The 22,321-nt window shown below is 36.3% G+C and overlaps 2 protein-coding genes, 1 non-coding gene and 1 pseudogene across 3 annotated transcripts; 2 read left to right on the forward strand and 2 right to left on the reverse strand.

Moving 5' to 3' along the window:
- The first annotated feature begins 1,347 nt into the window (after positions 1 to 1,347).
- On the forward strand, positions 1,348 to 1,421 carry TRNAT-AGU (transfer RNA threonine (anticodon AGU)). The gene has a single exon. It is a non-coding gene; the product is annotated as a tRNA-Thr (tRNA).
- Positions 1,422 to 4,223: 2,802 nt separating this feature from the next.
- LOC142641210 (large ribosomal subunit protein uL14mz-like) lies at positions 4,224 to 4,781 on the reverse strand (annotated as a pseudogene).
- A 4,425-nt stretch (positions 4,782 to 9,206) lies between these two features.
- LOC142635396 (zinc finger BED domain-containing protein RICESLEEPER 1-like) lies at positions 9,207 to 10,996 on the forward strand. The gene is made up of 3 exons (XM_075809557.1): positions 9,207 to 9,702; positions 9,883 to 10,189; positions 10,261 to 10,996. Exons 1-3 carry the CDS (start codon positions 9,207 to 9,209, stop codon positions 10,994 to 10,996), a joined length of 1,539 nt encoding a protein of 512 aa, XP_075665672.1.
- Positions 10,997 to 16,055: 5,059 nt separating this feature from the next.
- Positions 16,056 to 17,663, reverse strand: LOC142622154 (uncharacterized). Its single transcript, XM_075795586.1, has one exon. The coding sequence runs from the start codon at positions 17,362 to 17,364 to the stop codon at positions 16,240 to 16,242; it is 1,125 nt and encodes a 374-aa protein (XP_075651701.1). The 5' UTR covers positions 17,365 to 17,663; the 3' UTR covers positions 16,056 to 16,239.
- Positions 17,664 to 22,321: the final 4,658 nt, after the last annotated feature.

Raw genomic sequence — 22,321 nt, forward strand, 5'->3', positions numbered from 1 at the left:
TTATAGAAGGAAGTTTCACACACATATATTTAAATTATATTAGAATATAATTTTTATCTCAAGATAATAAAAAAAAAATAAAATGAAAAGAAAATTCATAATTGTAAATTTCTTTTGCTCAATTAAGTGCATCCTCCACGAGAGCCACACATGACAAGTGTGTAGAGCTTCCTAGTTCCCACTTCACCAAAGGTTCGGTAGCATTTAAAGTTCGACACTTTCCATAATCACGTTTTTATAACCCGATTCTATGGCATGTATTAGTGTAACAAAAGAAACACTCTTCTCCCCCACAATGAATACCTTGCAATGACCTGTTTGCCCATGCCATCACCACTTGGCTTTGGCCATTCATTCCCAAAACCCCCCATTTGATACCTTATTGTATGTAATAGTTGCATCAAGATTGCATTTCATTTCACCCAACTTGCTAGAGGAGGCAATAAGGATTGTCCTTTACTTGTTTACTTGCTAGCACCTGACTCATTTCATACTTGCTTGAATATTTGAAGTTGAAATTATATGTGAAATTGACCATCAATATAATTCTAGAAATACAAAACACTTTACAACTATTGACATGACAAATTGTTAATGATAAATGATAAAATAATGTAAGTATTGAACTCAAATGAAAACCAACAAACATCTACCAGCTTAATTGTTGGAAAAAAATAGTGTTTGTAACATTACTCATAGATTATTTGTCTTGTGGAATTAGAGTTGTGTCATTCTTCCCATTTGTTATTTATTGGAACAAATTATTGAAACAAAATTATGGATTAATGCACTGTCTTGTTAACAACTTTATTTTGCTGCAAAAACTTGGTATGGAGGTTTCCTGGACAGTGATTGGGAGTCTTGGTAGGTGTTTGTTGCTGAAAAAATATTGATATTTTATTTTATATTTTTAGTGAATGTAATTTTTTTATTTTTAATACACTTTTTAATTTTTTTTTTCAAAGTTTATCCAACCTACTAATTAATTGACATAGAAAAATTAAATTGACATAACATACTTTGATTAGATCAATTAACTTACATGATTAACTCATGTGATCTTTAATGACCAAGTCATTAAATGGACAAAATGATTCGAATCCACGTGTTATATAACGTTCTATGTTATCATTGAATTTTGAAACTGGTAAAAAAAACAAAATTACCCCAAAATGTAAATTGTAATTTAGGAAAAAAAAAATCCGAGCCCTTTTTTATTTGGAGAATGTACTCAAGAAAGTGGGCCGGGGATCTAGAATTGACTAGATCTTTCGTTAAAAAGCAAGCAAACCAAAAAACCATTTCATTTTGATAAAATAGTATAAGTAAAAGCTGTGAACACGAACTGCTTTCATAGCTCAGTTGGTTAGAGCACCCGTTTAGTAAGCGGGAGGTCTTGAGTTCGACTCTCAATGAAAGCATTTTTATTTAGAGGATTTTTGCTAAATCATCCAAAAAGTCTTTTGAGTTCTGACGTTTTGCGGCCTCGGCTTGCAACGTTTGACAGTACCCGAAAGAATATAAGTTAATCGCTTGTGTTTTTCTATTTATTTATTTATTTCCCAATGAAACGCACATTGTACCATTTGTTTTTTGCATTAAGATCAGAATTAATTGCAGCAACTACAAGAGAGCTGAAGCATCACAGATTGTAGTCTTTGGCAGAAGCCCATAGTTTTTTGGGCATCCAGCTACAAATATCTTTTTGTTCATCATCTTCTGACCTGATTAAATTTCATATATATTATTGTGAAAAAAAAACAAGAGAGTATTCTTCTTTGTGACATCTCTATGTTATTATTTTATGACTCTATCTCTACGGGAATGCATTATGATAGGCTTTGTCCTCCTTACACTCCTGCCCTGGGGATGATCCTTCTCTTACCCAAAAGGAAAGAGGGGGGGGGGGGGGGAACTGGGGATTATATCTGTATATATTAAGAAGGTTTAGAAAGTTAGTCATTGCTTTTATTCTTGTCAAAAATACCCTAAATTAATTAACCAATAATTTAAAAATTGGGTTAAAATAGTAAATTGGCAAAAGAAAGTTAGTTATTGCTTTTTTTATTATCAAAAATACCCCTACCTAAAACTTAAAAATGGGCTTAAAATAGTAAATTAACAAAAATAATAAATTCTTACATCTACGTTGAAATGCTTTCCTGCTTCTAATAAACTCCTACTTTTATGTTGATTTAAATTCTTACATCTACTCACTAACTCCCTACAAAATAGGATCACTCTTTTGTTAGTTTTAAAAACTCCTCCAATCTACAAAACTCACCCATGTATTCATCACACCCTTAGATTTTTTTTTTTTTTTTTTTTTTGTGATTGAAAAAAATAAAAATTCTAAATTATAATAAATGCAAATTATTAATTTTTACCCAAGAAATAGAAATGTCTCTGAGCACGCGCTTGAGTGCGTGCTCAGAGGCTAGTGTTAATTAAGGGAGAGGTCCTGCCCCTCATATAGCTTAGTGTAAAAACTTTGCTCCGAATGGGAGGGGCAAAGAGTTAGTTACCGGTCGAAAAAATTATAAACTTGAAAAGGACACAACCAACATTTAACTAAACAAAAAAGCAAATTCCTTGTATAATAAAACTTAGAAATTAAAATTACGAAGAAAAAAAAAAATTCAAACATTCTTTGTATAATTACATTTTGGGCACTTATAAGCCCCACAAAAGAAGTTGTTCTCTAAAACCTTCAATAACTACTAGCCTCATCACACGCGCTTCGTGAGTGTGATGAGGTTTCTTTTTTTTTTTTTTTAGTGGTAGTAGCAAAAAAAAAAAAAAACTACATATTTTTATTTTATCTATATAATTTTTATTTTGAGAATCTAATTTATAAGTAGATAAATAAATTTGAAAATCAACAAGAGAGTGGCTCTATTTTTTAGGCAATGTTTTGGCGAAAATGGCCAAATACTATATTTTTTTGAAATTTATAGCAAAAAAATATTGTTTCTGAACTTATTAGTGCTCTACCACTTTTCTGGTACTCGAGCTCTACAAACTCGAGTTTTAAGTGGTACTCGAGCACAGTAAACTCGAGTTCCCCCTAGTTCTACCATCGTGGCACCATCTAACATGGCATTTGGGCATTAAAAAAATCCACTTGGTACTCGAGTTTCATGGACTCGAGTACTGTGCTAGTCTGGTACCCGAGTCCATTAAACTCGAGTATTAATCTATATGTGAGCCCAATCACTAAAAGCGCAAAAATCATGCCGATTGATACTTGAGTCCATGAAACTCGAGTACTATGTTAACAGTACCCAAGTCCATTAAACTTGAGTATCAATCTGTATGTGAGGCCCCATTCTTGAGTGGAGCAAAAATCATGTAGAGTGATACTCGAGTCCTTGAAACTCGAGTATCAATCTGTATGGGAGGCCCCATTCAAGCCTTCTTCATTTGGTTTTACCTAGTTGTTTTATTCTATTGTTCTCTCACTATTTCTCTACTGGGGACTGGCTAATGGCAGCAAAATGATGGTACAATATAACATATGGAGATTATGTTCTGTACTTTGGATAACATTTTGGCACCTTGAAGTACAAATGTACAGAAATTGGTATCTAAGCGGTTCCTTGCAACAATGGGACTTCTTGATCCAATTAATAATAGGTATGCTCTTAGAGTAGAGTTCAAAACGTCTTTGAAGGCGTCATTGACATCGGTTGCCTGTAATACCAATGTTTCAGGAAATGGAAGATTAACCAGATTGAGGAATGGAAGATTACACATATTCAAGTTTGGCAAAATCAAATGTTTTTGCTGCAACACAACAGTTTAATTTCAAGTTGTCCTTGTATTTAAAGGAGATAGGGAAAAAAAACAAAACAAAACAAAACAAAACAAAAAACTAGGGAAAAAATAGTGATTTTTATGGTGTTCCAGCCTTGTATTTGTACCCATTGAAGAACCGAAATATTGACAATTAGTCATCAGTTGAGAGAGTCATAGCCTAATGTAGTTAGAAATCACATTTTGATGGGATGCAAAATCAGCTATTATTTATTGTTTATGATACACTGCACATTAACTCACTACTCCAAAGTTGATGGGATGCAAAATCAGCCTTTCTCCTCATTAATAATTGCAGATAAATTTAGGCAAATTTCAAGAGTCCAACTAAAAGAATATGCTAGATTTATCCAAAACTATGCCTATGTTAATAATCCTGCACTTGGGAGTCCAGTGTACTCCATTCTTCATGCAATATGCTCAGCCAAAGAAAGAATCTTGACATGCTTTTTCTTCCTCAGCTCATGAGGGACAGGCCCAAAAATTCTGGTGCCAATAGGCTAGCCTTGCTTGTCAACAAGTACCACAGCATTATCATCAAACTTCACCTCACTGCCATCGCAACGACAACGTTGCATGGCAGCACGCACAACCACACCATATGTGCCTTTCCTTTCTTGACTTTTCCATTTGGATGGGCTTCCTTGACTGATGCAACTATTGTATCTCCCAATCTTGCACATTTCTTCCCCTTCAAAGCTCCTTGAAAGCTTGTATGCACATCACCTTTTTTGCCCCTGAGTTGTACATAACTTTGAGAACAGTCCTCATCTGAATGAAAGTCCTTCGTTAATTGCAAAGAGAAAGATTAAGTTAATTAAGGTAAGAACAATGGACCCCCAACAATAGATCTTAGCAAAATGGACTTCTTAACCCTTTGTCAAAATCATATGAACTGCTCCACAAAAAGGTGTTATAAGCCTTTGTTCTTTCAATTAGAACGTATAATAGCTTCCTTCCAGCATTTTAAGGGAGATGGTTAAAGCAATTCTTCCTTTCAAGGCATAGAATGGTGCTAATTGGTCTCTGAACAAGTCAACTTAATAACCAACCTATATTCTATATTCTCTTAAAACTAAGTTGTACATGGTAAATAGATCAGCTATAATAAAAACGAAACATGCACACAAAACACACACAGAGCAGACATTCGGATATGGCCCAGCATTACCTAGCTATTACTAGAAGCAGCCCTAAAACAAATAAAAAGTCTAGCATAGGCTTTTATATTTATAAAAGTTCACCTTATCCACACACACGCACACAAAAATGAAACAGAATATAAAACAATCCAATCTTAAATTGGAGAAAAGAACACTCACTGCTAAACTACTGTTGGATCAGCAGTCCAAAAATACTAGTTAATAAGATGGATAATCTAAAATGTGTAAATCCGTGCACATGTATTCATGTAGCCCACAAGTTATTTTAGGCAGCTTGTATTGAAAAAATAAATCTTCAACCTATTTCAGTAATACACATTAAATAACGAGAACATCAACCACAACATCAAATTGTAGACAACAAGTTAAGCATATATTGAAAAAATAATATATCTTCAACCTATTTCAGTAATACACATTAATGATTAAACAACAAGAACATCAACCATAGCATCAAATTCTAGGCAACTTGCTTTTAATATCATCATTACTAAATCAGGCAGGCATTAAACCTTCACAAGCAAAGAAATCACTATAATAAAAGTAGTAAATAGAAGTAGTGAGCTGACTAATTGGTTGTGAGCAGAAAAATTTGACACCCTTAATTAGCAATGTACTTGAATGGTAGGGTACTTGAAGATGATCATGTTAACAGAGGCCAAGTCAAAGTTGACACCCCTGCAATGCCAGGGTACTTGAAGATGATCATGCTAAGGAGAGTGTCTTCACAATTGTAAAATATACAATCAGAGAAAACTTCTAAGAACCAATAGGTTAAAAGTAGAAAAGTGAAATCATGGCCAACCCACAAATGACCTAACACCCTTCAGAGAAAGAAAAAAATTAAAAACATTACATTTCACATAGGGCAATTACACATTACATTAAATTAACCAATTAGTACGCAATTTTTGCGACAAATCAAATGGCAATGTTAATGATTTTTTGTATGCATCTTATAGGGAAAGTAGCTTATAATATAAATGTCATATTTGGTCCTTAAAATTTTATCCAATTTTTCTTAAGTTTTAAAAATACATAATTGAATGGTATATAACATGCATTTTGATCTAATGGCATATATCGTGCATTTTGTTTCAAGTTGCATTTAGAAGGATGTCACAGTTCAAACTTAGCGTACCTAGTCCGCGAGACCACCACTCGTTAGTACCTCGTTCCGCTTAGGGCATGTTCTTCAATTATGCCCCTCTTGGTCACACAACCCACATTGCACCTTCCTCCCCCCCCTCCTTCTATGGTGTGGTTCTCGGCCGTTTCTCGCCCTCGTCCATCTCATTCCTGATTCGTGTTGAGACAAGGTGACCTTTCTCTCAGATCAATCGGGGGTTAGGGACGACCCTTCGAGTTTCTTTAGCATCCGACCATGATAATCTATCTTTCAACACAGGGAAAATGGGAGCATAGCTCCAGAACAATGCGTCCACGCTATGGCATGGGCTATACTGCTCTGGATCATGTTGATACCTAATACAAACTGCAATGACATGTGAACATGGTATCTTGTACAGTTTCCATTTCTGACATGTGCAAGTTCTTTGCAATAGATTAACTCCATGTGTGTGATCCCCATGTCCAGCAGTCCCTGGATTATGCGGTGTATCTACTTGGTATGATTGTTGTTGCGCGCACTCAATCTTATCACACTGTGATGCTTCGCCTTCGCCTTATTTCTCATGAAGATATCCAAGGCATATTTACACCATTTTTTTCCCAAATTCAACTGCGCTATGCTCTTATTGTGACGATCATCGAAGTAAGCATTCAATTTGAACCATGTGTATTTCACCATTGCCGTAATGGGCAGGCTACGAGCACCCTTTAGAACACCATTGAAGCACTCGGAGACATTTGTAGTCATCGCTCCATAACGGTAACCCTCGTCAAAAGTAAGAGCCCATTTCTCTTTGGGCACATCCTTCAGATATTGGTGCGCATCCCAATTGACATTCTCAATTAAATCGAAGGTGGCATTGAACTTTCGCCCTTGGGTAGCACTTGCCGCCCTCCATACTAGATTCTTTAAAGTTTCATTGTTCCATCTAGTGTTGACGTTATTGCATAGATGACGAAGGCAGTAACGATGTTCAGTCATGGGATGTTGCAAAAAGTCTCGATTAGTGTCTCTGAAGACAGCTTGTATCCCAAGGTGTCTGTCAGATATGACACATAGCTTGCTCCGGTTGGTAACATACTTTCTTATACAAGCCAAGAACCAACCTCAAGTCTCGGCATAAAAGTCACCCCAATCGTCCATAAGGGTAAATCCCACCACCGGCAAGTCATGTACAGGTACCCCCATTATAACCTCTATGTCTTGTAGCGTGATGGTCATCTTACCGTGGGGCAAGTGGAATGAGTGCGTCTCCGGCTGCCATCTCTCCACCAACGCCGTGATCAATGCATGGTCAAGGTCCATATGTGGGACCCGAAATAGCCCATCTAACCCCTCATTTGTGACATAAGTGGCAATCTGTGGATCTAACCCACCTTCAAACAAACCTTTCTCAATGACGACAAGTCAGCACACCTGGCACTAGAGGTGTTCACCAAACCGCACCAAAACCGCCCGTAAAATGGTATAACCGCACCACACCGCATGATGCAGTGCGATTTGCGGTTTTATAATATAAAAATCGCACAAACCGCACCGCACCGTACCCTCTAAATATATTAATATATTTATTTATTTAATATTAAACATATATATATATATATATATAATAAGGACAAAAGATCAATACATTAATAATTTAATACCCTAGCTGTATCTCATTGTTTTGTAACTTCTGTTAGTTAAAAAAAATAAAAAATAAAAATCTTCTTACTCTCTCAGCCCTAAAAAATCAGACCCTAGCCGCCACACTTCAACCTAAAGTCCTAGACTACTCACTGTCGTATCAGTTGCTTCTACAATTGAGGTATTCATGTGTTCAATTCAAGTTTTTCTTTGTTAAAGTTAATCAATTGGCCTATTATACTATTCACTCAAGACAAGTTGTTAAAGTCAATCTATTGTTAAAGCTTTTCTTTGTTCAACTCACTGCCATTGCACTAGATGTTAATTATATTATTTTTTATGTTAGATATTATTTACTTTAGAAGCAATATTTTGTTCAACTCATTGTCATTGCACTAGATGTTAATTATATTATTTTTTATGTTAGATATTATTTACGTTAGAAGCAATAGGCTGTGATCAATTTCCTTCTTCTGAGGAATTTGTTATTTTATATATTCTATGGCAAGTGGCAACTTGGAACTTCCTAGGTTAGATATTATTTTTTTATGTTAGATATTATTTTTTTTATGTTAGATATTATTTAAGTTAGAAGCTATAGGCTGTGATCAATTTTCATCTTCAAGGAATTTGTTATTTTATATATTCTATATTTCTATGGCAAGTGGCAACGAAGTGAGAACCTAAGTTACCTCTCTCAAGATTCTTAAGCTTCAGCTAAAGCATGAAATTTTTTTACTTCTAACCATACCAATGTAACTTTTTTTTTTAAATTTCCTTATGACGTTTCAAATCCTTCAACTTGCAAGCTTGATTTGCACTGCTCTATTTCATCTTAGTTGGCTATGTTCTTCAAGAATAATTATACTGCACTAGCATGTTTAGAAAAACCACTTCTTATTTATCCTCTCCAATAATCAATGAACATGATGTCATTGGATTGAAACAATTCCGATAATCTACAACTTAATTCATGAATATTCCATCTGATGACAGTAAAAATTTTCCTTTCGTAAAGTAACAAATATCATGTGTTCCTGCTATAAAAAATTTCCTTTCGTAAAGTAACAAATTTTATACAGTTGTCTTTGGGTTAGAACCTAAGTTACCTCTCTCAAGATTCTTTTTGTTTGTTTACCTGTTCATCCATGCTATGTTGCTTTGTTTGTGAAGGAAAAAAGGATTCATAAAGCCTACTATGTCATTTTTCTTTCTGTCATATTTGTCGCAAGTTTTGTTTTTGGAGATTTGGTCTCTGGCCCACCCCCCCTATGAATGGGACTCACTTCCTCAGGATTTTTTTTATTTTATCTTTTTGAAAAGACAAATGTGGCATAATTACAGTGTGTTCAATTACATTCAATATATATATATATATATATATATTATATTTTTTTTGCCTTGACCTCCTGCAAAACAACTTTTCTAACCTATATATATGTGTGTGTTTGTTTTTTTAATGGCCCTAGATGGATGCTCCCTCAAATCTAAATCCACCAGCACCAAATGGCCCTAATGACCCTTTAATTGTGGATGATGAACCCCTACCAAAAAAAGCTAGAGTTACTGAGAAACAGTCCACCAGAGAGCCATTTGATGTTTGGGAGCATTTTGTTATGTCAAAATGCAAATATTGTAAGAAGCAATACAATGCTGCAAGGAGGAATGAGACCTCATCCATGCGGGCTCATTTGCTAAAATGTAAGAAGATTCCATGTGTCATTGACCCAAGCCAAACCACTTTGAGTTTCCAAGCAAAAAAACCTGGTGGTGTTGAGGGAAAGTCTAGTAATGAGCTTGTTGTTGCTAAATTTTCTATTGAGAGAATTCAGATGGCTCTTGCGAGGATGATTATAGTGGATGAGCTACCTTTTAGATTTGTTGAGCATGATGGTTTTATATACTTTATGGGGGTGGTTGAGCCTAGGTTTCCTGTGCCTTCTCATCTCACGATGGCAAGGGATTGTATTAAACTTTGGTTTGGGGAAAGGGAGAAGTTGATAAGCTATTTGAAATTAGGCCAAAGGGTGTCTTTGACTACTGACACATGGTCTTCCATTCAAAACCTCAACTACATATGTCTCACTTGCCACTATATTGATGGTGATTGGACCTATCAATAAAAGATTTTGAATTTTTGTATAGTTCCAAATCATAAAGGGGAGACAATTGGGAAAACTATTGAAAGGTGCTTGAATGATTGGGGTATCAAAACAGTGATAACTGTTACAGTTGATAGTGTTAAGTCCAATGATGTGGCTCTTGATTATTTGAAGAAGAAGTTGGAGATGAAGGATGGTTGTATGTTAGGAGGCCGGTTCTTGCACATGAGATGTGTTGCTCATATATTGAATCTCATTGTGCAAGAGGGATTGAAAGGCATTCATAACTCAATTGCTAAGGTGAGGAATGCAGTGCAATATGTTAAATTATCTCCAAAAAGGATGGATAGGTTCAAGGAAGCTGTAGAGGATGAAAAAAAATCCAATCTAAGATTTTGTTATCTCTTGATGTCCCTACTAGATGGAATTCCACATATCTTATGTCAGAGGCAGCCGAGAAGTTTGAAACAGCCTTTGATAGGATGCATGAAGAGGATGTGGAATTTAGTTCTTACTTTATGGAGGTAGATGGAAATGGGAAACAAAAGCACATAGGTCCTCCCAAGGGTGAGGATTGGGTGAATGTCAGAATATTTTGTAATTTTCTCCGGCTTTTTTATGAGGTAACTCTACGTTTTTCTAGTTCTTTATTTGTCACTTCAAATACTTATTCTTGTGAGCTAGTGGGCATTCAAAATGAATTGCATAGATTGTGTGGCATTGATGGTGATCCTCTCTTAAAAGAAATGGCACAATCTATGAAGGAAAAATATGAGAAGTATTGGGGCGACATTGAAAATATGAATTTGATGATGTTTATTGTCGTGATTCTTGATCCAAGATATAAGATGAAATATTTGAAATATTGGTTTAATAAGTGGTATTCAAAAGAGAAGGCAGAGTTTGCTTTAAAATTGGTAAGGGATGTTTTAGATAAGTTGTATGCCCACTATGCAAAGGGTACTGAATTATCAAGTGCTAGTGGCAATGGGCAGACCACTAATGTTGGTTCTTCAATAGAATCAAGTGTTAGTTTTCCATATGATCCATGGAAGATTGCTTCACATGAGTACGATGAACACATAGCTACAGAAGACGATAGTGAATGCACTACTGAGGTGGACAAATATCTTAATGAAGCTAGTGTAAAAAAATAGGAAGGATTTTGATATTTTGGCTTGGTGGAAGGTGAATTCTACTAGATATGTAATCCTTTCCGAGGTAGCACGAGATGTCATGGCTATTCCTGTGTCCACCATTGCTTCTGAGTCAATCTTTAGCACTATATATGTAATCCTTTTAGGAGTTCATTAGCTCTTAAAACTGTGGAGGCCCTTATTTGTGCTCAAAATTGGTTTAAAAACTCATCTAAACCAATCAATCTTCGAGAAGCAATGAATGAAATGGAAAGTCTTGAGCAAGATGTTGAAGTGGGTAATTTTCTAAAACTATATATTTGAATTGTATATTAGTTTATTGTTCTTTGTTTATTAGTTTACTAACATTTTCTGTATTTATTTTCATAGAATTGATGAAATTGGTAACAGAGAAAGAAGATTAAGTGAAGACTTGGAGTGTGAGCTACAAAATAGAATTTGGAGGGGGAGAAGTATAGCATTGGATGGACAGACCTATTTTTTTGTTGTGTTCATGTTCATTTAAACAATTTCTTGTTGGGTTTACAATTATTACTTGTTTTGGATTTGTAATTCCTTTCATGCTTTGCTTTAGACTTGTTTACATTATGGTTTTGATAATTGAAACTTGAAATTAGTAGGCATGACTAGAATTGCTTTGAGTATGGGTAAATCCTTTTTGCTTTGTACCTGGTGTCTCACATAAACTCTTTACTTCATATTCTTGATCTAAAGTGAAGACCGAAGAGCATTAGATTTTGATAGTTAAAACATTTAAGTTTCTTGCCACTCTACCTATTCAAAGTACTTGACTTCATTACATGTTTAATGTATACCTGAGAATTTGAGATAGTGATATTACTGATACATTTTGAATTGTATGGTGATATATATGTTGAATTTTTATATAGCATGTGAATTTTTATACACCGTACCGAACATGTGACCGCAAAAATGAGGTGCGGTGCAGTTATGATTTTGGCTAAACCGCACCGCAAAGTGTAGTGCTAAAAATGGCCCAAAACTGCACCGCACCGCGAACAACCCTACCTGACACTTCCTGCAAACAAAGCAGCTCAGTATTGATTATAGCATTCACTAAGCGTTGAATAATTACATTTCAAACTCAAATGCCAAAAATCTTTCTACTACATATATTGACTACAATTTTGGACAAGTGTATACCTCGACTGCCAAAAGAGCATCCCAAAGCAAACTTAAACGATGCACAACCTACCTCGTCAAGACAGTCCCTATAGAGGGTCCTGCTCAATGTGGGTCCATATCTGGCATAAATTAAAGGTGATTAATGACTCATTAAGTGACTACTGGTCCATTAGGTCAAATGCAAAGCATAAACATTCTAATTCTCTTTTTAAGAAGCATGACACAAGAGGAAAATTCACATAATTGAGTTCCTACTTTTTCTTTCTTTTTCTTTAATAAATTTATTTTATAAGCTTGAATTTCATTCAAGAGAGAGTGGCTATATACCTTACAAGCAGATTTAATGATCTACTAGACAAAGAAAAAAGTGTTGTTTGTGTTATAGTTTATTGGCAAATTTAAAAGAAAGAGAATTGCATTAGGGTAAAGTGAAGCCATTTGTTTTGGATGTGTTTATGCCTGGTAGGTAAACAGAGTCATGGCATTACAATGGGCAGGGTGTCTAAACTACAAGCATGATCTTTGAAATTGGTATGGCAGATCACAACTAGAAGTTGAAAGTATTATGCATCTTTTAATAGGTATTATGCAATCCAAACACACATCTTTTACTTGAACATCTAAGGGTTATCATGCATTTGGTGACGACAGTAATCAGGGAAAAATTCACTTCAAATACATAAACTTTCTTCTTCTTCTTCTTCTTCTTCTTCTTCTTCTTTATTTATTTTTAATTATAAACTTCTTCTTCTTCTTCTTATTTATTTATTTATAATTATAAACATATTTGACTGAAAATGGCAATAATATATATCGAATGCAACCTTCATTGATTTCATAAAAAAAAAAAAAAGAATTAAACTTTAGAATGTTAAGTAGATTACAACATATTCAGCTAATAGAAATAGAATACATCAGCATACAAGATAAAATATTTTCACTCCTAAACAAATAAATGAGAAAGCCACAAGTTTCAAATGGAAGAAATTTCTAAAATGAAAGTCTCTCTACATTATTAAAATCAACCCTCACTTTAATAGTCCAAGCATCCTACTAATTATTCAACAACATCAAGCCCCAAAAAAATTTAGGCTCAGCTATGGATCCTCTACACACTAATAGGGATCTGCCACATATATTTTAAGCAACCTACTCAGTCTCACAAATCAAATATGGCCTTAATGAGAACGCTAACTGTGTCCTACAATGACTGATTGCTCTAATAATACATGAAAATGTTCTTTAAAAAAAAATTCAAAAATTACACCACAAATACCCATAAATAACCCAAACCTCCCAATGCTCAAACAAATATTGAGATAAGGAGACATACCTTGTGATTCCAAACTGAAGATGCAAACCGAGAGGGAGAGTACAGAGCGTGGGCAGAGGGAGAGTACAGAGCGAGAGCAAGATTGAGAGTGAGAGGGAGACTGAGAGTGAGAACGAGAGCGAGACTAAGAGAGAGATTGAGAGCGTGTGGGAGAGTGAGAGTGAGATGATAGTGAGATTGAGAGAGTGAGAGGGAGATTGGGAAAGTGAGAGTGATGAGAGAGTAAGACTGAGTGGGAGAGAGGGAGATTCAGAGAGTGTAAGTGTAGGCGTTGAAAACAAGGGTCATACTCGAGTTTAATGGACTCGGGTACCAGACTAGTACAGTACTTAAGTACCAAGTGGATTTTTTTAGTCAGACGGTGCCACGGTGGCAGAACTAGGGAGAACTCGAGTTTACTTTGCTCGAGTACCACTTGAAACTCGATTTTGTAGAGCTCGAGTACCAGAAAAGTGGTAGATCACTAATAAGTTCCGAAACAGTATTTTTTTGCTACAAATTTCGAAAAAAGATGATATTTGGCCATTTTTGCCCAATGTTTTAGTGAAAGTTTAGGTTGTTTTTTACCGGAATGTCCTTTAGTTTTATCTCTACTTAAATATAGGGATGTATGGATATTTTAGAACAAAAAAAATTCAATCCAAACAGGAGAAGCCCCTTTAATAATAGTATAGATAAATACCCAATTGAATTTTCCCCCTCTCCCTCTTCCCCTTTTTCTAGTCTTTACTATTAGAAACATGTTTAGGATTTTCTTTCATTCTTTCTTTAATTAATTTGCTTTTGGTTTTCATTTGCACTACAATCAAAACCCTCATATAAACTCAAAACTATGTATTCTCTTCCATTCATTCACTTTCTCAGCAATCAAATGGTACATTAAAAAAAACTTCACAAAACTGTCCAAGTTCAAGAGTCCAGAATCCAGATGTCCAATTAACAACTTATGATACCATAGCACAATGGTAAGAAGTTAAATTCATCATCTAACATGAAAATTAGGAATCAAAATATATCAACCTTGAAAGAAAATAAATAGTTAATTCAATACAACAGTTACACTATACAGTGTCAATCAAACTCCACCGGGACTAAATGGAAGTGAAAAAAAGAAATGAATACCAATATAACCACAAAAGATCCAAAATTTAATGGAAAAAAAAAATAAAGAAAAAAAAATTTACATGTCTATTGTTATTTAGTATTTACAGTATAAAGTTCCCACAAAGTAGCTCCAAATGAAAAACCCAGAACCAAAATGAAAACTTTAAAGGAAAAAAAGAAGTTACAAATTTTCAAAAAATGTAGGTCATCATAAGCTAATATGGCCAAAGAATTGAAGAATGATTTACAGTCCCCTAAATAGGTATTTTGGTTTATGATATCATCATCAACAATGAAAGTAAAACTTGTAAAGAAAAGAAAAGGAACGAAAATAAACCAAAAAAAAAAGAAGAAAAAATCAAGAACAAATTGTTGAAATAAAATGTATGCCTCATGGCCAGTCCCAAGAGGTAAAGGCAGCAACGCTGCTCCACAAGATGATGATCTGAATTACAAACCCTGCACTCTTGCCAACAATAAAACACATTATTGGACCAGCAATGATTCACAAGTTGTATCCTCCTTAAAGAAGATAAAGCCGAGGCATTAGGCAGCAACCTTCATCACAGTCCTACTCAATCCATTGAAAGAAGAAAATAACTTTTTACAAAAAAAAAAAAAAAAAATCATCATCAAACCCTTTTTTTTTTTTAACCCAAATCTTTTGCATCAGCTTCTATGGAATCTTTTCGCTGTATCATGTCTTTTGTATCAAAGAAATGTTCCAAAGAAACTCAAGATGATATCCATATTCCATTAATTTCAGCAACCACTGCCCTTGATGTATCTTGACTAAACTTCTGTGATACTATCCACAAAAAATCATTGACTAGACAGTGAGGAAGAAGTGGAATTAGAGGCTCTTCTGACATAATTCAATCACAGGAGAGAACCAGCAGAAAGTAACAACTTGCCTACAATAAGAAATTGGTCCAAAGCACGGTGCTAAGAGAGGGCATACAATCCTCCGAAGGCCAGAACAGAAGTACCTCAATAAGACTAGTTAAAGGCTACAATATGGAATCTTCAAGATCCAAGAGACTTGCCTGACTTTCTACCACCATCAGGCACAACAGTGAGAAAGGGCCAGCCAAATTCATCTAACCAACATACATATATAATAAACTGATAGAATGCAGCTAATTTAAAAATCAATTCAGTAATATAATATGGCTTCAATAGACCTTCTAATTGAAGATGACATATTATCATAAACGTAAAAGATGTGTAAAATATTACTCTTATAATATTTCAAGATAATAACATAATTTTTTCTACTAATATATTTACATGCCCATGGCTTATGCTGGCATGTAAATATAGGTATTTTGATGTGAACTATACCCCTTACTTTTTAAACTAAGCCGATTGGAATTAAATTCAAACCAGAGTAATCACGCAAACCTCATAAGGAGTAATCTGCTAATGCAAAGGTCATTGAACAATATTATGAAACAATAATCAAAACTATCATTGTACATCAAATAAGTCTGATTGATCAGCAAACGAATAAGACATGAATACAAGGATATAACAAACTTAAAGAGATCCACTGTTTCTACAAATGATGAAGTTCAGATTACAATGGAACACAAAAAATAAAAATAAAAACCCAAAGTTACCATAAAAAGGAAGTTACCATAATACTCCATACAACCAATCAGTTCCTACCAAGCGGCAGTGATCTACAAGAATATGTTTCCTTAAAATTCGACTTCCTTGAGGATGTAAATATCGACGCATACACTTCCTTTGTAGCATTAGCCGGTGCCAAATCCACTGCCTTAAACCGCTTCACTGCACCATTACCAACACCCTTAACACCAACCTCACCATTCACAACCTTCCCATTTCCCTCCACTTTACCTGAAACCTTCTCCACAGCCTTCACATCAATCCCATGCTTCTTACCACTCAACCGCGGCGCCTCCAATCCAATACCCTCTTCTCCATTCACACCCGTCTCCCCATTCTTCACCTTCTTTGTCTTTTTCTCCCTCGTCTTCACCTTCTCCTCCTCCATCCTCTCCCTCAGCACCGCCACCTCCTCTTCGCTCCCATTGATCACAAGCTTATCTGATTCCTTAAACTCCTCATGGCACACGAGGCATGCCGAGGACTTAACCTCCTTCAAAGCCTTGGCACTCAAAACATGCCCACAATTCCTCAATGCGAAAAACTTATACTTCCCATTAAACGCAAGGCCCGTAATGGGGCATTCAAACCGCGTCCCATCATGCACATTCTCATCCAATTCCGCCCCGGGAATCATCGACAGCTTAACCGTAATCATATCCTTCAACCCTTTAATATGCCCAAATGCCTTGGGCAACTTCTTCCCCAACAAAGCCTCAACCAAAGCTTCCTTATTGAACACATTACCGAGCTTATCGATAACACAAGGCTCCCTCAAGGGCTCATTGGAGAGAGCACAATTGGACCACTTGGAGAGCCTTTGCTCATTTGGGTCAACCTTATCAGGCTTCTTCTCGTCGTACATGTGGAGATAGCAGTCGCGGGACTCAGCTCCAGTTGCACCGCCATCGCCGCCTCCGCCGGGGAGTCTGGGCTGTAAAATAAGGGTGGAGAGAGGGGCAATTTGGGGAATTTGGAGAGGGGTTGAGTCAGGGAGGGTTTTGCCATTGAGGGTGAAGTAGAAGGAAGAGAGGGATTGGGTTGAGAGGAGAGAGAGCTTGAGGTGGTGTAGGGTTTGGTTTGGGGTTAGGGTTAGGGTTTTTGTGGGGATTTGGGGATCAAGGGATTGGACGAAGATTTGGAAAGTCATTGCATAGATGGGAGAATAGGGTTTGAAGATTTGGAGGGGAATTGGATTTGTTAGGGTTTGGGAATTTGGGGGAATTGGATTTTCTGATTTGTGATCGCAAGGTCGGTGATGAACTGGGTGCGAAAGAAGTTATCTATGTAATAGTTGGCTCTGCGCAGCCGAAGCTTTTATGTACTGCTCGAACAATCGAGAGATAAACGGTGTTCTGTTCTGTTAATGGTGGATGAATGGAAACTTGGATAATAAGGCCGGCTCCTCTGACCTCTCCCGTTTTTGGTGTCTCCTGTTTTCTCCTGTTTTTAAACAGGTAAATGACACGTGGCATCTACAAAATCTAATGGTGAGATATAAGGGCGGAAAATTATTGTGTATGCCTGGAGTACCATAATTTGGCGTTTGGTACATGGTAATGTTTTAAGATTCTCAGGAATGTTTAAAGATTTTCATGTTTGATTGCAAATCACGCTAAGGAATCAGATGCCAGACGAATTTGGAATCCTCTTTAAATCTCTCTCAGTAAGAGCAATTGCATCAGTTGGTGTATAAGTGTGTATAATAAAAGAAATGCTCAAATTTACACATTTTTTATCAAAAATAGCCCACATCAGTAAGTGCATAACTGTGGATATTTTACACTTTCCCTCAAATTGCTACAGTACCGTGTAAATATACACGGTTACTGTAGCTGTGTAAAATCTTATTTTATATTTTGTTTCTCTCACCTCTCTTCTCTCTCCATCTGACTCTCTCTCTCTCTACCTCTCTCTCTCTCTCTCTCTCTCTCTCTCTCCCTCTCCCTCTTCCTCTGAACGGGACAAAGTCACAAAACCCATCAACCACCGAGCATCGACCATTGTTCAACCACCACCACAACAACACCACCCACCACCGCAACAGCACCACCCACCTCCGCAACCTAGCAACACCCACCATCACCACCAAATTCAAAAAACAAAAACCCAAAATAAAAAAAATCAACCCAAAATAAACAGAAAATTAAACTAAAATCAACAAAAAAATCAACCCAAAATAAACAAAAACAGAAACCAAATTCAAGGATCGGATCGGAGCTCGGTCAGATTGAGAAACAAAGGACGCAGCTGGGATCGGATCGGAGCTGGATCGGACCGAGAAACAGAGGACGGAGTTGGATCGAATCGGATCATTTCTCGGACGGAGCTCGGATCGGATCGGAGGATCGAGAAACAGAGACGGCGCTGGATCGGATCGGATCTTTTCTCGGACGGAGCTCGGATCGGATCGGAGGATCGAGAAACAGAGACGGCGCTGGATCGGATCGGATCATTTCTCGGACGGCGCTGGGATCGGATCAGAGGATCGAGAAACAGAGACGGCGCTGGATCGGATCGGATCAGATCGAGAAACAGAGACGGAGGGAGAGAGAGATGAACCAAAAATGAACAGAAGGAGAAAGAGATGAATCAGAAATTAACATAAGAGAGGGTGCGCGCGTCAGGCAGTTAGAGATAAATAATAAAAAATGGTGAAAAAATTGATTATTTAATTAATAGAGGTAGTAATATAGATGAACTGATGTGGGTGTTTTGTAAAAGTGAATGTGTAAAATCTTAAAAGTAGGTTTTTTGTGTAAAATAGACGGAATCTTTTAAAGGAGCTGATGTGGTTGCTCTAAGAATGTAAATTCTCTTTAAAATAGGTGGGAATCCAGATTCTCAAGTTAAAGAATATTGTATTTTTTTTATAAATTGACAATTTTAACCATTTTTTCTTATCATTTAAGCAATTAAGATAAAATTAAAAATATATATTATGAATTAAACACTTTTCAAAATTATTATTAAGAATAAAAGTATTTGAGAATTTAAATAGTTATTTTTGTATTGTATCTGTCAATTTGAAATGTTAGATTATAATTTTAATGAATTTGTCATAATTAATAGTTTATATTTGGTTTTTTATTTTTTATTTAGAGGAAGTTTTTTTTTTAAGGACTTGGTAGTTCACATTCAAATCTAAGGATAAAATGGAAAAAATAAATAATTCTTTTAAGATTCTTAGGAATAAACTAAACATTATCATCTCACATTCCTAAGAATTTTAAGATATTCCCAATGAAACTAAACATAGGAATAATTATATTCTTAAGAATGTGATTCCTAGGAATCACATTCTTAGGAATCTAGATACCAAAAATAATGTAGATTCCCCCATACTAAGCGCCACATAAATGCGTACTTTCTCCTCTCACATGAATGATGGGTTCTATTAATTAGATTTATGGTGAGCTCACCATTTACATGAAAGGAATGAGTATGCATTTATGATACTCCGAAAGTACCTAATAACTTTCCTTGGAATAGCACAAAACGACACAATTTTCCATTGGCCCAAATTGCTTTTCTTCTTAATTGGCAAGATGGAATTGTTTAGGAGTAACAAAGTTTCTTTATTTTTGACATATCACCAACTCATGCAATGTTGGATTATGACTAGATGCCAACATGTCACTTCACATGCGCTAGCTCATGACGGTCATTGGAAGGAAGAACCAAAATCCAAACGATACCAAATATGAGAGGAGTGGATCAAAATTTTAGAATATTAAGGGGGTAAAATTAAAATTCATCCATAGAGCATGTAAATTAAAATTTAGTGAAATAACTTATTTAAAAAATTGATAATTACAGTAAACCCACTTGTGTTATGGCCCGTCTTCACTTTGCCTACCTGTGGTTCAATAATTTACACTTTGCCCACCTGAGGTTAGTTCCGCTAGCCTTCCGTAACCCACCTCTCCGTTTGCAATTAGAAAAACAAATTTTTAGGCAAAAACAAATATAACAAGAATAAAAAAGTTAGGGTTTTTCATTACTCATGAACTTCAATGAGAACAAAGTGGAGGAACAACACACCAATCAAATGGCTCAATGAAATTATTTTTAATCTATAACAATATCAACAATTTCACAGCAACTCAAAATTTTGAACCAAATTTTACCAGAAGACCAACATCTCAAAACAACTAGCAACGTTATCAATAAAGAGAGAGTGAGATAAAGATAAGCCAACAACTGAAGTGTGAAGTATAGAAAAATCCAGCTGTGGGTTTGGATCATGGTAGATCAGCCATGGGTTTGGTGTCGTTTCCCACAATCATTGACGCCACCTTAGTAGCGAGTTCCTCCTCCTTAGCGGCGAGCTCCTCCATCGGACCTCCATGGCCGACCCTTCAAGCTCCCACAATAAATCTCTCTCGCTCTAAACCCGAGCTCAATCTCTCTAAGCTCTCGGCTTGAGCTCTCTCTAAACCCTTGTTCTCTCATCTCTAAAACTCTCTAAAATGAACTCCATGGTCGCCCCTCTCACGCTCACCCCTTCACATCAACGTTGCCACCTCAGGCGGCCTTGCCTTATCAGACCCTCACCGAGCCCTCACCAAACCTGAGCTCCCTCTCTATAATATCTGAAACCCTCTCAGGCAGAGCCTCCCTCGGACTTCCAAGGTCATCCATCTCCAATCATCAACCACCACCACTCCACAGTGGTTCCTCTGCCCTTTGCGTCTTAGCCTAACCCGGGATTTGGGGGTTTGTTAATGGTGGGTTTGGGTGAATTTTCCAGAGGGTTTTCTTTGTGTTGGATTGTGAATTAATTTTTGGTTTGATAAATGGTTGAAAGGTTGGGATATAAAAATCTGAAATGGGTTGTGGGAAGAATGGATGAGTGAGACAGAGAGAGATATCAGAGATTGAGAGAGAGATGCAAGTGAGATTTAGAAATGATGAACCAAATGTCTTGTTTTGATACACATCTTGTTTCTCTACGAAACCCCCTCTTTGATCTTGTTTGATTGAATTTTTTTTGTTATTTTTTGTTTTTTAGGGAGAGAGACATAAAAGTAAAGATAAAATACATTTTTACTCCTGAATTTAACAGGGGTAGGTAACGGATGAGTAATGGATTAAAGTTTAGGTGGGCAAAGTATAAATGATTAAACCACAGGTAGGCAAAGTGAAAACGAGCTATACCACAAGTGGGTTTGTTGTAATGGAAAAAGTTTCTCTACAATCTAAACTAGAGGAACTCTCACCAAACTATGATGTGTCAACACCAAAAATTGACACCTGTCCAACTCAACTAAGGCTGAAAATCAAGAATTAACTTTGATTAACTCACTTTTCCATATCTTTTTTTATCTAAAAAAAAAATTTATTTCTCACCATCATCACCTGGTAAATGCTCAGTCCTCTCTCTCTCTCTCTCTCTCTCTCTCTCTCTCTCTCTCTCTCTCTCTCTCTCTCTCTCTCTCTCCTTCAACGTAAATTCCTTCTCATCCTTAACTATAATAATGCTAAACATGGCAGCTCACTATAGCAAAGTGCTATGTTTTTATATTATTTTCTGTTTCTCTTTCTTTCTTTTTGATATCTCTCACTCTCTCTATCTTTTCTCTGTGCCTCTCTTCCTCTCCGTCTCCCTCTTTCTCACAGAGCTAGGATCTGACTTCGGTCTCTCTCCGTCTCCCTTTCTCACTGAGCTACGGTTTGACTCCAGCAACCGGTGTGGATAGTGGTTCGGTGAAACCGGTGAAGAAGATGAGGTCGAGTTTGTGGTTCATGGGTCTCTGCTATTGATCAGGGTGGCTGGGTTGCGGTGGTTCGACAAGCGTGGCTGGGTTTCGACAGGTGTGGCTAGGTTATGTGATTTGATTTTGGGTGAAAAATGTCAAAAACAATATGCTCTTTCTGATTTTGGGTCTCTGATTTCTAATGTGGGTTTGTGATTTGTGGTGCTTGTGGGTTTGATTGGTGGTTTTGATGTTGGTTTGTTGAGTTTGTATTTGGTTTTGGGTGGTGGGGGTCCCGATTTGCAGAGGTTGTGGGTGCCGCTGGTGATGGTGGTTATGGCTGTGCTGTGATGGTTTGTGGTGGTTGTTGGTAGTGTTTGAGTTTTAGGTATGAAAGCTATTGGTTGC

This window comes from Castanea sativa, chromosome 1 (assembly GCF_040712315.1).
Source record: "Castanea sativa cultivar Marrone di Chiusa Pesio chromosome 1, ASM4071231v1".
NCBI lineage: Eukaryota > Viridiplantae > Streptophyta > Magnoliopsida > Fagales > Fagaceae > Castanea > Castanea sativa.